Genomic DNA, 18979 nt, shown 5'->3' with positions numbered 1-18979 from the left:
GACAGCTGTCTGCTTAAGAACTACACCTACACTATAGGCATAACCACCTACTTAAACTCCAGCAAGGAAACAGAACTGGTAAGACAAATGCAAGCAGCTCAGTGCAGAAACACGACCAAAGGATTTATAAATAAAGCATCAGTTTCTTGTGATTTTTTAAAAAAAGATTTAACCCTTAAATTTGACCTAAACCAGATAGATAGGTACAAGGCTGTAAAGCCTGACCAACCATATTCTGCAAGAGTCTCTCCAGTGGGAAAAAAAAAGGGTTTCAGTTTCCAAGCGGCAGCGTCAAAATGCCAATGGCTGATCAGCTGATTAGACTTCTAATGCTTTTAACTTAGGTTTTTATTCCAGCTAAGACCCAGCAGGATACTGTCTAACAGACACATGCTCTGTAAAGATTTCCTAAAACCAGAGCTCAACAGCACTGGCAAGAGAATGTGCATTCTCCAGACTAAAGTTAAAATTAATCCCACATTCTGCCTTGATGAGATGGCCAAGAGTTAGACCTTCCTCTAGCCAAGTAGCCATTTGCATGCACCATGGTCTACTAAAATGATGCATTCTCAGCAACTGTTGTTCTGATTAGCTTACCTCTAATCAGAAGTTTGTTGTTTCCAGCAACAGACAGTTCTCAGGGGACTAACCCAAAATGCAGCAGTGCAGCCTGGATCAGTGAGCAAGCGACCCTGCAGACAGAAAGCTGGCAAGAGTTCACTTTCTCCTGCCTATATACCAGATGTTGCTACAGGGCTAAAGGCACAGCCCACACAAACTCCAACTTGCATGGTTTGCTAGAGAGACTTTTTAAATAAAGTGTTTGCATTTTGGAGTACGTTATGTTGCCACACCATGCTGCCACACCATGCTGCCACTTCCACACCCCTGTCTGAACAAAGAATGACAAGGTCAGGCTGCAATATCCATTTGCTGACGGAGGCATAATAGCTACTCAATTTTAGGCCATGGGAAACTGGGGGAGGCACCACCAATTTGAGAGACCTAAATGCAACTTTAGCTTCACTGGAGAGCAACAATGGACACTCTAAGGTGCCACAAGTACTCCTGCTCTTTTTGCCGATACAGACTAACAGGGCTGCTACTCGGAAACCTCCCACAACCCAGCCTCTCCTGATACTATAGAAAAGAATTAATGCTATCTCAGGCTAGCAGACCTGACCTGGAAAAACAGGCCATTTAGCCTTGAAAGAAACTTCAAGACTAACCCATCCAAAAGAGAAAGATCACCCTCTTACTTTGAGCCAACTGGTAACTGGACCAGAACACATCATCCAACTCCACGTGTTTTGAATTTACAGAAATGCTCCTGGGTTTCAGTATTGGAGTGAGACACCAGGACAGTAGAGGAAGTTCTACAACAATGTCTCTAATCCAAGTTCTTTGGCAGCTTAGTCTGTACTGAGTTTCTCCATCCAAGAAATACTCAATAAAAAATAAAAAATTTATATGTAGGGCAAGGACCTTGTAGAGCCAGAAAGTACCAGATGGAATCAGTCTTGCTGAACTTCCTCCCCAAATCTACACAAAAACCATGCACTAAACTGAAGTCTACAAACCAAAGTGAAGTATTAGTGGAATTTAACGTAGCACCAAGCTAGTCCTTCATCTCCAGAATCATGGTACAGCAAGCTGATCACTAGCCTAACTAGCAGAGTTGAGAGATGGTACTACAACAGAAGAGCTCTGGTAGAGGTGGAGGTGTACCCAAGTAGACCCAGTACCACCATCACTTCAACTCCACCAGTGGCAGAAAGAATGGCATAAACCAGCTACCAATGGTTTAAATCACCATGTCAACTAACCTTGTTCAGAGCAGGTGTAAGTGACATGACCATTCAGATGCCAGAGGCTGCCTGTACTTTGTCTATTCTAGCCCCTTTCCAGAGAGCCGTAATGGTGGAATTTAAGGGGGGCGGGGGGGGGGAACAGTTTAGACAAAGCCTATGATGCTGTAGTTAGATGCCTTTGGAACAAAGTGCTCTAGAGGTGCAAAATAATCTAGTCACAAGTGAAATGGGTCGGGTGTATAAAATAGAGACTCCAGAGGACTTTGCCATTTTGCAGCAATTCAGAGATGTTTTATCAGCTTTCTGCAAGACCTAAATTGAGGTCATGACTAAGGCACACAGACAAAGCTGTGAGTAAGCTTTCATAGCCCTTATTTGTTCATATATAGGCTTAGCAGACTTCTTTAATTAATTGATAAATGCTTAAAAATAAATTTTAATGTTCAAAGTTGTCAGAAATTATAGCGCAGTCAGACAATATTTAACACTAGTAGACATTGAGATTCAAAAAAATTAAAGCTTTATAACTGTTAAAATACACAAATTGTCAACATCTCATGTCAAAAATATAGAAAGTAAATATCCTTAAATCAAATTCTAATTAGTTCTCAAGTAGCATTTTTCTTATGTTGCCTACTTATAAATTTCAATCAATGGAAATATGTCAGTGTGTGCGCGTGTGTGGTGAAAGCCATGTTTGCCAACATTACCAATCAAAATCTAATCCTTCCAAGTCTATTTATAAAACACCACACATCCAAGTGCTTACAAGAGTTAAGAACAGTTATAGTAAAATACATTAACAGCTACTACTGAAACTTCCCTTTTGATGGTATTAGTACCAAGCAGCAGTCACTCCTAGGACAACCCATTAGCAACAAGCTCTGCTGTGTTAAAAAGCCTCTTAGGACTTCAGCTCATCCTTCCATCAGGAATGACATTCCTGAAAGAGGCTTCTGGCAAGCTCTACTCTCAGCACCATAAATTGGGTGGCACAACACTCAGGTCACCTGGGCAAATAAAATTAAGACCTTTTACATTCCTACATTGCTTTAGTCAGGGACAATAGCACAAGCTGCAAAGAAACCTTACTGATCTGGTGGACTGGATCCAAGGGTAATTTGACAGCATTGGTATGACCATCTCCTGGAAATTTAAGACAGTAAAAAGCATAGGAACTTGAGATAGTACTGTGCTTCAAAAGCAACATAGGCTTGGTTCCATTTCCACCTTATGACTTGCCGCAAAATAAGCTTTAAAGGAACATTACAGTATGACTCAGGAGGAGGATACAGCTGAAACAACTGCTTATAACTCAAGATATAACTGTTCTATCCCACTGATCCATGCAAGGGGGAGGGGGTGACCTGGTCTATCTGAGAAAAGGCCCCAGAGCAGCATTTCTCAAATGCTGCCATCAGGGGCTTTTCTTGCAGCCACAGCCTTTTGGGTAATGATGGGGGGGCAGGGAGTAACCCTCCCCCAGGGCCACCAGCAGGGGCTGGTCTCGGTGCCCTCCTGCAGCCACAAACACTGTAGGAGCAGGCAGCCAGCACGAGTCCCCCATGGGGCTGGGGCTTCAGGCTTAAGCCCTGGGGAAGTGGGCAACAGGCTCCAGCTGTGCAGCAGCAGGCTCCATCCCCCAGCCACAGGCTCACCCCCGCACATCAGCCCTGGCCCTCACAGCCTCCTCCAGTCCCCATCTGTGCACTACGGCCTCAGGCTCGCTCTTGGTTCACCTCCCACATCTCCCCTCTCTCCTGCTGCCTCTCATCTAGCCCCCTATCACCTCTTGGCCCCCCATCCAGGGCTTAATTTGTCCCCCAGCTTGCTGGGGCTGAGTAAGTCTGCTGTGAAAAGTGATATTCACAATTATACAAAAATGTCACTTTTCACAGCAGACTTACTAGCTAGCAAGTCTAAAAACAACAACAACAAAACCCACACACACACACACACACCTTCAAAGCACCTTGTGTTTCTATTCTGTTTAGGTCCAGTAATGACTAGAAAACTGTACTTTTTAAAATTCAGTCTGCAAAAAAACCCTACATCAATTATAAGGATTTGGACATGTGCCATTTGTTTTTCCTAAAGTTAAAGTATTTTTGCAAAAATTGTTAGAGTGGCCACCAGCAAGAGTTGGTGGCTGCACTCTGAGGCCACCCAAAAATTTGTTGGGAGAACCCCTGCTCTAGAGAGTGATTTCAGTAGATGCAACCCTCAAAGCAACACATGGAAACCAGAAACATGAAAGCAGAGTCCCTCTACCCTCAGAAACAGAGGGAAACCTCTTCCTTCATCCTAATCTAGTTAGTAGTTGCACAACTACTATCTCCTTTCCTCTTCTCCCCTAGTTACCTACTCAACTCTTTCTATGGAGGGAGACGCAATTTGCTATAACTGATGTGAAGCATTTAAAGCCCCACTTTGGACTTAAGGTAGTAACACCAGAAGAGAAAATGAGAAGCTCTTCAAGAATAACCAACCTAATCCACCCTGGAGGGCCCATTCTCCTCTTCCGACACAGCCTGTTCTAACCTGTCAGTTGAACATATAGTGACAGAAGGTGGGAACGCACGAAAAGCCAACACCACAGGTTGTTTAGAGGCCCTCAACAGCCAACAAAAGGGTATAGCCATACACCCCCCCTTCAGCTGAGACAGACAGACTGACTATGTCACACTGTTGCCATAAGGATCCCTCATGTTCTCAGACAAAAAGGATGTAGTCCCAGTTACTAGAACACAACTGGTCACAGCTATCTCCAGGCAAATAAGCAGAGACAGAGGACAGCACTGTCTTATTACATGCAGAACAGAGCTACCAATTACAAGCTCCACATGTGCACACACAAGGGTCCCAATAGACACAGGAAGGATTCAGACTTCAAAGACAAGCAGAACGGGTTCAACTTAAAACCACACGAGCGTTACACCGGATTCAGCAGACATCAAATAGCTTCCATTGCGCTAAATGGTGTCTTACTCATTACACTAATCATGGAAAGACCTATTTGATCTTGCCAATCCAACTGGGAGAAAGAAAAAAAAAAAGCCATACTACACTTACAAAGCAGAGGCTAAATCAATACTGGTACTATGTTTAATGGCTACTGTAACGTAGCACAGAATGGTGGCATTTCAAAGTTCATGCATTTCCTGTATCCCTGTTTCATCCAAATACGAATACAAGAGAACAGCTTTCAAGATCACCATCTTTATTAGTCAAAAAGAAAAGGAGTACTTGTGGCACCTTAGAGACGAACAAATTTATTTACGCATAAGCTTTCGTGAGAGCTCACGAAAGCTTATGCTTAAATAAATTTGTTAGTCTGTATTCGCAAAAAGAAAAAGGAGTACTTGTGGCACCTTAGAGACTAATACGGCTGCTACTCTGAAACCTGTCTTTATTAGGATATTTTCAGTTCCCCAAAATAGACTTTCTTCAATTAAGAAAGTTCTTCCCCCCTACCCCCAGGACCGATGGAGGAACAGGATGCCGTTTCCTTAAGAAATATTTCCATTCCAATTCTGATTTACTCAGAAGCCCTGTTGGTAAGTGTGTGGATATCAGCTCATGACAAGGGTCTAACTATCTAGTGGCTTGACAATTCTCAGGAGACCAATAAAAGCATATTCTCCTGTCCTAAAAAGATAGGAGAGCAAACGGATAGAGTGCACCTATGAAGTCTCCAGCATTACCGTCAGTTCCAGTTAGCTCAGTAGAGTGCAATCAAGGACACTGATAGAACTACAAGCTGCTACACTGCATGCTTACATTTAATATAGGAAAAACTACCTTTCTAGGTATTGAAAGCCAGGGGGCAGGGGAAAATGCACCGTCACCATATGCTCAGAGAATTTTTTTTGTGTGCAAATTCCAAGAACCAGTTTAAACAGAAGTGCCTATATTTTAAGTACTTAAAGTGCATGAAGAATGGAGCACGTTAAGTTACTTGTGTTGTATTTAGCAGGGGAAAAAAAAAAAAAAAGAGAGATAAGTCTCCGTGAACTGTAAATGGAGCAAAAAGGATATTCAAATTCATACTTAAAATACTGACAAAACAAGCATTCAAACCAGGAGGCCTTCAGAACAATTTATAGAGGAAGGAAGTGATTGCAATGTTACTTTGACCATCAGGTTACACTTTCTAGTTTTATTGTATTATATTATGCTTTGCACACATGCACACAAATCCTTGACATGTCTTTCCATTTCCAGAATCAGAGCACCTTCATTACAGAGTCAGCAACAGGATGGAACATTGCTACTATCTTTACATTTGTTCATGGAGCTGCAGAGGTTATGCGCTATACATAAACAACACTGAAATAGGCAGGGTTGACATTCAAAACACACACAACTTACACCCTCGATTTCTGGTTTGACTAGAGTTAAAATAGCCATACAGCAATGGCAAAAACAAGTCCTTAACTAGCACACACTTTTTGCAACTGTGCAAGGCAGGAACAACAGGAGGCTTACCAACCCCAAGTCTTCACTGTAACAGTAAGTCGCAACAGAACGACTGTGAGAGAGTATTTTATAATGTATACACAGAGCACACCGTACTTGAAATAGTACTTCTATTTTAAACTATTAAAAACACAAGCATATCAGATATATATTCAGTGACTGACTACTGTGTTTCTTTCATAATTCAAGAACAGTTTTCCCCATCCTACACTTTTGTTTCTCCTCTTCAATACCTCACTCTCCTTGTTTCACTACAGGAGGCAACTACCTCAGTCCACAGAAGCAAGCTAAAACCATTGGACAAATGTAGTTTTGGGGTTTGTTTTAAAAAAAAAAAAAAAAAAAAAAAAAAAAAAAAAAACACAACACACACCACTGCACATCTTGATTTCTCCTCAAACCAAGGAAATTCAGATGAGTTAAGACGAGAAAGACCAAGGTTGAAGATCAGAGGACAATTTTGCTCTCAGATTCATAGAGATTTTTGTAGTCACCTACCCACTTTTTTTATTATTAATTATTAAATAAAGAGAGATCCAAGAACAGTCTTTGCTATAATCAATTCTGCAATCTGAAGCTACTTAAAAACAAAGATACTATAGGAATCTTTTAGCTAGCAGTATCTCTTTACAGTATGTAAGCACTGCTCAGATGCCTTCCCATTTATGCATTATGGTATTGTGGTGCCCTACAGAACTAAGTATATTCAGTGAAGCAAAATGGTGTTTTCAAAGCCAAAGAGCGTGGCACAACGAGGCAGTAGAATCACTGCAGCTCCAGTCTAAGATGGCAGCAGAGAACACAGATGTTAGAATACACAGATCCACTCCACCATCATTCTAATTAGACAGCAAGTCACCCAAATACAGGTTAAGCAACATAAAGGACACAAGTATTCTGCCAGTGTCTCCTCACACACTTGGTCCTATGTAGCTACTACTCCTTCTGACTACCAAGCATTTTAGCTGGCTTCAGAAAAAGACACTGAACATTTCACTGAGTCCCAACAAAGGCAGGGTGCTGAGCTATCTGAACCACCACTCCAATCCTATGTACGATGGGATATTTTGTACTAAGTGGCAGCAGAGCGGCTAGGAAAGCCAAGTACTTATTCAGCCACAGGACAGAAGGCAGCGCTTGTGCCTCACCTGGGCAGCTCAGCCTGTGGCAGCGTTACCTTTTCCAGCCCGAAGAGCCACATCCCTATTTGGTTGCTGGGCCCAAGGGGCTGGTGTTTTACCCTCCCCCAGAGGAAGGAGGGCTTCGGATGCTCTCAAAGGAGCTCAGGGTTTGTGCTATTGTTCCAGGGGCTAAATAATTTCCTGCCTCTCTCCTGGTGGGGGGGGGGGGGAGAGAGGAAGAAAGAGAGAAAATACTGAAAACATGTATTATAGACTACAGTCAGAGAGGGCAACCTGCCCTATGGCTGATCTACCCTGTGGGAGGGGAGGGGCAGGGCAGGGCAGGGCAGGGCAGACTCTCCCCCCCCCGGGGTGGATCTACCCCGTGGGAGGGGCAGGGCACACACACACACCCCCGGTGGATCTACCCCGTGAGAGGGGGGCGCAGCGCACGCCAAGCCGGGGGGCGTGGGAGGAGAAACTGACGAGACCCTGCCCCCTCAGGCGGCCCCTCACCTGCTGATACTCGGCGTCCTCCGGGCGGAAGTCGGCGCTGGCGGCCTCCCAGCGCAGGCTGACGTGCGGCAGGCGGTGCAGGAGACTCACCCACCAGGGCGGCGAGTAGCTGACCCCCGCCATGCCCGGCCCGGCCCTGCCGACCGCTCCCTCCGAGACCCGAGCCGCGGCCCCCGCCTCACCCGCAGCCGCCGCCTGGGGCTGCCATGGGCGGGAAGGAAGCGCCGCCGGCTCCGCTCTCTCGCGCTGGCTCCCCCGAATCAGGCGGCCGGGCCCGCGCTGCTCCCGGGCGGCGCCCTCCCCCGCATGGCGGTGCCGGTGCCGGCTCCGGCTCGGCCCAGGTGAGCGGCTCCCTCCCGAGCGAGCTCCGCGCCGCCAGCCCGGCCGCTCGCTCTTTGTTCGCGGAGCCGCCCCCGCCCCCCCGCCTGGCCCCGCCCTCCCGCTTCCTTCCCATTGGTGCCGCCCGCCGCCGGCCACGCCCCCCGGCGCCCTCCCTGAAACGAGCGTGCGGGGTCTCAGCCCGGGGAGGGAGTCTTCGACCCAGGCCTGGGTCACCGACACGGCAGCGCACCGTCATCGCGTCAGGTCACTGCACCACCACGCCAGGTCATCGCAGTGCCACTGCACCATCGCCAGCACGCCAGCGCACCATCACACCACGTCATTGCAGTGCCACCGCACCATCATGCCACTCCACTGCACCATCGCCGCCACCACCACGCCACCGCACCATCACGCCACTTCACTGCACCATCGCCACCACCACGGCAGCGCACCATCACACCACGTCATTGCAGTGCCACCGCACCATCACGCCACTCCACTGCACCATCGCCACCACGCCAGCGCACCATCACGCCACTTCACTGCACCATCGCCACCACCACGGCAGCGCACCATCACACCACGTCATTGCAGTGCCACCGCACCATCACGCCACTGCACTGCACCATCGCCACCACGCCAGCGCACCATCACGCCACTTCACTGCACCATCGCCACCACCACGCCAGCGCACCATTACACCACGTCATTGCAGTGCCACCGCACCATCACGCCACTCCACTGCACCGTCGCCACCACGCCAGCGCACCATCACGCCACTTCACTGCACCATCGCCACCACCACAGCAGCGCACCATCACACCACGTCATTGCAGTGCCACCGCACCATCACGCCACTCCACTGCACCATCGCCACCACGCCAGCGCACCATCACGCCACTTCACTGCACCATCACGCCACGTCATTGCAGTGCCACCGCACCATCATGCCACTCCACTGCACCATCGCCGCCACCACCACGCCACCGCACCATCACGCCACTTCACTGCACCATCGCCACCACCACGGCAGCGCACCATCACACCACGTCATTGCAGTGCCACCGCACCATCACGCCACTCCACTGCACCATCGCCACCACGCCAGCGCACCATCACGCCACTTCACTGCACCATCGCCACCACCACGGCAGCGCACCATCACACCACGTCATTGCAGTGCCACCGCACCATCACGCCACTGCACTGCACCATCGCCACCACGCCAGCGCACCATCACGCCACTTCACTGCACCATCGCCACCACCACGCCAGCGCACCATTACACCACGTCATTGCAGTGCCACCGCACCATCACGCCACTCCACTGCACCGTCGCCACCACGCCAGCGCACCATCACGCCACTTCACTGCACCATCGCCACCACCACAGCAGCGCACCATCACACCACGTCATTGCAGTGCCACCGCACCATCACGCCACTCCACTGCACCATCGCCACCACGCCAGCGCACCATCACGCCACTTCACTGCACCATCGCTATCACCACGGCAGCGCACCATCACACCACGTCATTGCAGTGCCACTGCACCACTGCACCATCACGCCAGTGCACTGCACCGCACCGCACCATTGCCACCACGCCAGCGCACCATCACACCCCGTCATTGCAGTGCCGCTGCACCGCGCCGTCGCCACCACACCAGCGCACCATCACACCACGTCATTGCAGTGTCACTGCACCACTGCACCATCGCGCCACTGCACCACTGCACCATCGCGCCACTGCACTGCGCCGCACCGCACCATCGCCACCACGCCAGCGCACCATCACACCACGTCATTGCAGTGCCACCGCACCATCACGGCACTCCATTGCACCATCGCCACCACCACGGCAGCGCACCATCACACCACGTCATTGCAGTGCCGCCGCACCGCTGCACCATCACACCACTCCACTGCACTGCACCGCACCATCGCCACCACGCCACCGCACCATCACACCACATCATTGCAGTGTCGCTGCACCATCACGCCACTCCACTGCACCACCACCGCCGCCACGGCAGCGCACCATCACGCCACGTCATTGCAGTGCCACAACACCACTGCACCATCACGCCACTCCACTGCACCGCCGCCACCACGGCAGCGCACCATCACGCCATGTCATTGCAGTGCCACCACACTGCTGCACCATCACGCCACTCCACTGCACCACCGCCACCACGCCAGCGCACCATCACGCCACGTCATTGCAGTGCCACCACACCATCACGCCAGCGCACCATCACACCACGTCATTGCAGTGCCACCTCACCATCACGCCAGCGCACCATCATGCCACGTCATTGCAGTGCCACCGCACCGCTGCACCATCACGCCACTACACTGCACCATCGCCACCACGCCAGCGCACCATCACACCACACCACTGCACTGCCATTATATGCCAAATACCATCACTATACTCTATCATAACCACTCACTGTTACTCCATATTACTCTGCAGGTGTGCAAGCACCATCACCACCGCGCTTCAGTATGCCTTTCCACATCACCATGCCACCACCATTACATACCTGCTACTTCTCATCCCATCATTACGCTGCCACACAAGGCCGTGTGACATAACTTACTCATGCAATGCTGACATGTCTTTGACCTTGCCTTCTCTCACATATATACATAGCAATATATACTGAAAAAAACCCAACACAACAAACAAACAAAAAAACCTAAACTGCTACCCAAACAAGCTACTCCAGTGCACTAGTTTCTGCCCCAGGGAAGAGGATGAGAGAACAAACGACATGTCACAGATGTATAGTTACATTACTTAATGCACTACTGAAAGGCACTCAGATACTACAGTGATGAGCACAGCATAAGGACCCATGTAGAACAACGGGTGTTGCTATGAATCAGCATAAGGCACCATCATACAGTATGGAGAGCAATCATACCACTGTGCAACATTAAGCAATCTCCAGTTCTGGGATTATCACAAACACTCCACACCCATTCCAGAATTTTATTTTCTTCCCCAATGCCTCATCTACAACTTTTTTTTTTTTTAAATCAGTTCCTAAACTTTTTGGATGGTCTACATTACAAAATGTAATGTCAGATTTTGAGAGATATTTAGGCACCTAAATGTACCTATCTGCATCTTTAAAGATCCCACTAGATACCTATCTGTCTCTTTAGGCACCTAAATACCTTTAAAAATTTGGTCCCAAGCACTCTGGGGAAGAGGTTGTCGTGTAGTATATGTTTGTACAGCCCCTAGCACAATGGGGCTCAACCTAGTTGACGTCTTTAGTCATTAGGGCTAGGTAAATATTGGAATAATAAAATCATCTAATGATAGTTAAACCCCTGATCAGCATGATATCAGCTTAATTTGCTTCTTCACAATCATATTTGTACACAATAACCTTTTGTATTACAGACAAGTCTAAAGAACAAATGTTTAAAAAGAGGAAGGATGGGGGGACAGTACGATTTCCAGAATTTGTGCAATAATCCTAGAAAGTGACAGAGAAAGCAAAAAAAATGGAAAGTTAACTCCAAAATTACAAATATATCTTTTGACTAGCAGGTTATTTAACAGTGATATCTGAACGTAGAGAAGCCATCCTCTGCATCTCTTCCCACATCTTTCCTCCTACTCTCAATCTCTCCTCCCCTGCCCCCAAAATCAAACCTGCAGAGTGCAGCTGATGCCTAAATCCACCTCATTTTACTTCCATCTGGAGCTGAGCTCTCTGCACTGAGGGAAACTAAATGATGCCTACTCAGTTTCATTCTCTGTGCTAGGAGAGCTGTTCTTAAAACTCAGCAGGAGCTAGAGTTGAACTGACTGTGCGCTGGTCATGTTCTAGCAGAAGAAGCAACACCAAAGTGCTCAGTCCTCCTACCCTTCTTGAGCAAGGAACAAAAACACAATCTAAACTGGTTGTGTTGATTTCTCACCTGCAGTGTTGGAATCAATAGGCTTTTCCTCAAAATAATCAATTTGAATGTATGTCAAAATTAGGGCTAAACTCTGACAGAGTCTCTAAACAGACTATTTGTATGTCAAGTTCTTTGCCCCAGGTATGAAATTACAGATCCTCTGTCTTTCTCCATTTCACTAGTCAATAGGAAAACAATATTAGAATAATTAAATGGTCCTCAGAAGACAGAGAAGTTAGTAGTCAGATAGCACAGGAATTGGATTCATGCCCAGTATCTGAATCAGTGTTGTTCAATATATTTATTAATGGTTTGAAGGGGAAAGTGGATAAACAGTTGATGAAGATTACTGACAATACAGAACTATTTTGTTTAGGAAAAACTAAGGAGAATCATGAATAACCTCAAATGGATCTAAGTACATTATGGAACCGGGCAGCACAATGAAAGATGATTTTAAACTTCCATAACTGTAATGTAATTAATATTGGGCCAAATAATCTAAACTTGTGTGTGCTGAGGGGTTATAAATTTGCAGGAGTGCCTGAGGAAAGAGAACCAGGAACATATGTGAGAAATTCAAAATTAAAGAGGATTGGATAATTGTGATCTTTAACAACAAGCTACCTAAGCTTGTTAAAGGGTAACCAAATCTCATGGTAATTGCTTGCGAGGGTCAGTAAAGAATGTCCTTCTCCCTTAAACACACATGTTGTACAGCATTCCACATTCATGTAGGTATATTATCTAGAGGAGGGAATATTCTCCTCTGAAGCACCAAAACATTGAGTCTTAGTTAAAGACAGAAGCAGAATAGTGAGCTTGATGGAGTAATACTCTGATCCACTTTGGCAAATATGTTCAGCATTTATACTTTTTCAAATTTAATACAGAGCTTTTAGTGAGCAGCAGGTAAAGTATGTCAGACATAATACAGACAAATAAAGTCAACAGTTTTGTTTATTCCAAATTGAACAAGGAGTTAATAGCACACATCTTGTGGCATACAAAAATGCACCAATATGGAACAATGAAGACAAGAACTCCAAGGGTGTAATTAAATTCAGACGGCGTTTTAATGTTGACTTTAATGGAGGGTCAGGATTACACCCCAAGTATTTAGAAATAGGCAAGTCTAAAAAAGTATTAAGTCCCCATCCTACGTGTTTATTAGAGGTATTTATATGCCCCCCCCTTACTGTAGTATCTGAGCACCTCACAATCTTTAATGTCTTTCTCCTCACACCACCCCTGTGAGGTAAAGTAGTACCATCAGCCCCATTTTCCAGATGGGGAATAGAGACACAGAAAGACTTGCCCAGAGGAAGTCTGTAGCAGAGCAAGGACTTGAACCTGCTGGGTCTCTTAAGTCCTCTCCTGAAAACATGTAAACATCTTAACTTTTGAAATTCATACCCACTTTTCTATCCTCCAAACCCATTCAAGAGTGGTTTGGTTTTTTTTAATATTCATAGATTCCAAGACCAACATGGGCCATTTTGCTAATCTTGTCTGACTTGCTGTGAAACACAGGCCATAAAACTTCCTCAAAAATTAATTTCTACAGCATATTCAGTCATTCGGGTTCCCATTGTCTTTCCAGATCTTCCATTGGTATGGGTGGGTTTCAGTTGGTCCTTTAACAACCCATTCATACTACCCCAGCCAGTTATGTGACACGAACACCTCATGTCTTCTGCTCTGCCCCAAGAGCAGCTTTTTAACCTTCTAGCACCACTAGGTAGCAAGCTGTAGTCAAGTAAGTCACTGCCATGCATATAATTCATGAAAATATTATAGAAGATTCCCACTGTGTGACATCTTTTCCCCATTGAGACAGAACGAAGCAGGGTCACTTTAACCAGTCACCCGGGGAAGTTCAAACTCACAGTTGTTATCATTGGATGCCCAAACCAATTTCTCATCCTCTTGGTAGCTGTCCTACTAGGCACTTTCAAGATTCTTACAGCAGAGTTTTCACAACACAGGAAACAGCAGTTTCACACGCTGCCTTAGGTCTTCAGATGACACTAGCAGCGTGCACATAACATGCTCTAGATCAAAAGGAATTATTGTGAGGAAGTTCTATGGCCTGTGTTTTACAACATGTCAGACTAGATGATCACAGTGATCTCTTCTAGCTTCAGAATCTATGAATCCAAACAAACTTCTGGCATTCTTTAGGTCCTGATCCAAAGCCTATTGAAGTTAATAAAAAGACGCAAATTACATGGGCTTTGGACTGGGCCCTTAATTTGATTTGGTGGACAATCAGTACATAAATCAGACCCTTGCGTTAAATAAACCCCTAAATATTTAAGTACGAATGGACTCTATTATGCATAACACAACAGATCATGTGTTGTGCTCTCAGATCATGTGTTGTGCTCTTACCAGAGCCATTCCGACATTGTGATTTACCTAAGGTCTGCAACCTGAGTAAGCTGGAGGGTCCTTTCACATTCTCTAACAAACAAAAATTAAACAACACTATTTTTAGCTTCAAAAAGTAAGAAGCAGAGTGTATCCTTTTGGGAAATGTACTGAAAACTAAGTAAATTATCTGACTAGCTTCAGGACCTTGCAGTAAATAGGGATGATAAATAACAAGCAGCCAGCGCTCTCAAGCAGGAACAATGGAAATCACAATTTCACTGGCCTCATTACAAAGATTGTGTTGTTTTCTATGGAAATTAAAACTTGTAAAAAATGTTTGCTGTTTTTCATTATAAAGGAATGTTCCCATATGTAAGTGAATTCTTACTATAGAGGCATGTGGTCTATTGTTACTGCAGGAGCTCTCAAACTTTTCTACAGCGCAGACCAAATTTTAACACAGAGATCAGCTCATGGACCACCTGCCTCCCATTTGTAATCACATGAACCACGCATTCTCAGCTGTGACTGTAGAACAGCCTTGTGGCAACACCCTCATGAACTGATTACACGAGAGAGTGAAAGTAACACGTTTTAAGTATAAGTTATTGCAATTTAGCAGCTGGAAAAAAATAAAACAGCCAGCACTATGTGACCAGCCAGTTTTTCATGAGCCACCAGTAAGCGTTCCACAGACCAGTTTGAGAATCACTGGTCTATTTAAACAATTTTAGAATTAGGAGCCTTTGTGACATAAGCCAAGCTACAAAAATCTGTAAATAGCTTAGTTTTCTCTATTTGAAAATGAGTATAATACCTACAACTTTATCCTCTAAATACTAGCGGATGAGTATGGACCATGACCTCCTTTATTTTCAGGGAGAGATTTTATCATGTTATCCAAAAGCAATTTAGGATTTTACAGTGTCTGCACCAGCATAACTTATATAGATATGGAAAGCAAAAGACAAAAATGGGCTCTTTGAAAAACTAGGATAAAATGTTAGTTTCTGTAAATGTTTTGAAATATATAGTTGATTTTAATGTCTTTTTACGGAGGAGGGGCTGTCTGCATAGACAAAAACAGTTTCAAGGAATCCTTATAATAAATGGTAAGCAGATTTTAAAACACAGAGGATTCAGGGCTAGACATACAGTAGCATTGCTAAAAAGGAGTAAATATGAGCTATAAAAGCCCAGACCCTTTGGCCCTTTTGTAAGAAAAGCTCCCATTTTCCTGCACAAGGACTGCAGGATACTGGTCAAAGTGTTTTGCTTAATTTTTTGTTTTGTTTAAGTGCCATCAAGGAGGAGGCAGATATTATTTTGGATTCACATGTTCTAAGCTTTTTCACCTTCAGTTCAACAAGCTGCAATTGACAATACTAGGACAAGAAGCTGACAGAGCTCACTGTGAAAGCTGGAAATATCCTCATGCAGGTAACCAGTGGCAAGGTATTTATGTCTCATAATTATAAGCTGAAATGCTCTTGGTTGGAATCCGTCCTACAGATGTTCCTGCTTCAACAGGCTCATGGACAGGAAAAAAATCTCTTCTGCATCCACTGTGCTTTCAGTCTGTCAGCAATCAATTGAACATAGAGCCCTCAAAACAACATTGAGACCTAGTTTGACAGCACTGCTGTAAATCATTCCAAAGTGTTTCAGTCTGTTTGAATTACAACAAGCTGAATACAATTAAGTAAGAGTATAAATGACAGAATAACAATAGTATCATCTCGGGGCACCTCATGAGGGTCAAAGTGATATACAAGCTGGAGCTCCTGCAGGCTGAAGAATGGTATTGAACATGCCTTGCCTGCAGTTGTATGCTACAGGAGAGAACTGGACATGAAGCTATTGGAACGAGGGCTAGGTTAAAGGGAACAAAAAGAGGTATCAATGCTTTGAAGATGCCTCACAAAATCAATAACAGGTGTAAGGGAAAATATAATGCAGAGAAAAAGATGCACTCTTTAATCTAGGACAGTCGCTCTCAACCTTTCCAGACTACCCCTTTTGGGAAGCTGATTTGTCTTGCGTACCCCCAAGTTTCACCTCAATTAAAAACTACTTGCTGACAAAATCAGGCTTAAAAATACAAAAGTGTCACAGCACACAATTACTCAAAAATGGCTCACTTTCTCATTTTTACCATATAATTATAAAATAAATCAATTGGAATATAAATATTGTACTTACATTTCAGTGTATAGTTTATAGAGCATTGTCTGTAATATGAGATTTTAATTTGTACTGACTTCGCTAGTGCTTTTTATGTAGCCTGTTGTAAAAGTAGGCAAATATCTAGATGAGTTGATGTATCCCCTGGAAGACCTCTGCGTATCCCCAGGAGTATGTGTACCCCTGGTTGAGAACCACTGATCTAGGAAGTAGCGGTCAAGTATAGTATTTAATACTAGGTATATTTTCTATTGTAGAGGAGCTACGGTATATTCTGTGACTGAAAGCAGAAAGGACTCTGATCTCTTAGATATTTTGCATCTCTTACATAAGCCTATTTAGGTAATTCTTGCTTACATGAAGACTGATGGCTTTCAGGCCCCCATTGATTAGATTTTAGTGGCCTTGTCCCTCCCCATTTTTTTTTAAAAAAGGGTATTTCTCCCACTATCACCAAAACAAATGAACAGAATAACCACTGTAGCAAGATATATTTAGGAATAGAAGATGCAAGTAATTCACCTTTACATAAAAAAATGTTCTCTAATCAGTTGGAGCCAACTTCAAATGCCATCTTCCAAGATGGCAGTCCTGCTGGAAAAAATGGCCCTTCGTTACTAACAATTGGCTAATGTGTAGCAGTAGTAATATATTTTGTAATTCATTAGCTTTGTTCAAGATTCACCAGATACAATCAATCAGTCAATAAAAGGAATGGATCTCCAAAATGAAAGATATTGAAGAGATGGTGAGATTAAGGCCCATTTAAACCTTCAAAATGAGACATGCAACTGGGTGGCCCACTTCAGCCCATGTGATAGCTCGAAAAAAAGCAGATAGACCTAGTAAATGTAAAAGCACTTACTCTTCTTGGACTCTCTGACAGTCAGTCAGTCAAACCATTCATACATTTTTCTTTAGTTATTCAATGTAATTCTTTCTGGTTGTGCTATAGAAGCATATTATGCAACAAGTAGGCCCACACCCCTGGATGTTATGTTTTGAGTTTGGATAATTCAGACTATATCATGCTGTGAAGCCCATACTAGCTCATTGGCTATCAGATCTTGCATGTGGTAGTAAAGATTTTACCCCATATACAGATTTTTTTAAAATGCTGGCTTGTACTGTGACTAATGCTAGGTCATTTTATGACCCTTTTGAGGCTGGGGGCTAAACTACAGGACATCAGTGAGAGGTCAGTATGACATATGTATCTCAGCAGCATTTCTGCAATCCTACTCCATTCATTTTGGGAAATGCTAGGATGCCACCTTCTAGATATGCTATTTTCAGCAAAAAACAGAGACACCCACAGCCCAATTCCTTCTCCCTCATCTCCCAACACAGTTTAAACATCCAGAGATGATGGTGATGAAGGCAGATTAACCACAAATCTTTGCAACCCTGGGATTCTTATTTTTGCCTGCCTTCTAGCAGATTACAGAGCCTACTGCTAAGTGTATTGTTCTGTGCATTTCCACCATTGCCTGGTCTTAAAGCAGAGCGCTCCATGGTTCTGGTGAATCCAGGCCACTTCTGCAGGCATTCTGTGCCAAAAAATAAAAAATTCTGCTCACAATATTTTAAAATTCTGCAAATTTTGTCAAAATACTACATAATCACACCAGTTTCAATTATTTTGGTAATTTATTTCAAAATACCTGTCAGCAAGTATGTCTGTAGCAATACAGACACTCACAAAAATTCCCCCAGAAGTAGGGAGTTAAAGAAACCCCTATGACAACTTAGTTCCTGTTCTCTGCCCCCTCCCTGGCCCCGATCCCACCCAGGGGGCCAGACACCCACAATCCAGCCAATACACACGAACCACCTACCCCCAGAGCCCAGCCGCAGGGTCCCCTCAGCCCAGTTAACCGCATCCCCTCCCCACAGAGTCCAGCCAAGGACCCCCCAGCCCACATACCCACACCTCCTCCTCTCCAGAGCTCAGCTGTGGCCCCCAAGCCCAGACACCTGCCCCCTCCCTCCTTCCATCCCTCCTAGAGCTCAGCCATAGCCTGCCCCCCCCCCCCCCACCCAGGCACCCAGCTTGTTACCCCTCAGAGCCCAGGGATCCAGAGGGAGAAACAGCCTGATGCTGGGTCTCAGGCTTGTGCAGAGTTTCCTGCACACTGCCATCTCCTTCCCTCAAGGAGTGCAGGGAACCCTTTAATTCCCTCCCCTCCCCCTGGCAGTGTCTTCTTTGTGTGAACTGGGCTCTGCTGGTCCAGCGGCCCCT

General features: G+C 45.3%; 1 protein-coding gene across 4 annotated transcripts in view; it reads right to left on the bottom strand.

Moving 5' to 3' along the window:
• The window catches only part of TTYH3 (tweety family member 3), a 99577-nt gene extending 91242 nt beyond the window's left edge, over nt 1-8335 (bottom strand). For 3 of the 4 annotated variants that reach the window (XM_043523685.1, XM_037910070.2, XM_037910072.2), the window contains exon 1: nt 7928-8335. In XM_043523685.1, coding sequence (XP_043379620.1) covers nt 7928-8050 — 123 coding nt within the window. In that variant the 5' untranslated portion in view covers nt 8051-8335. The remainder of the gene's footprint in view (nt 1-7927) is intronic. The other variant, XM_037910071.2, reaches the window with a different exon arrangement.
• Nucleotides 8336-18979: the final 10644 nt, after the last annotated feature.

The sequence above is a fragment of the Chelonia mydas genome, chromosome 10 (assembly GCF_015237465.2).
Source record: "Chelonia mydas isolate rCheMyd1 chromosome 10, rCheMyd1.pri.v2, whole genome shotgun sequence".
In the NCBI taxonomy this organism is placed as follows: Eukaryota; Metazoa; Chordata; order Testudines; family Cheloniidae; genus Chelonia; species Chelonia mydas.
This window is presented reverse-complemented; position numbering and strand designations above follow the sequence as displayed.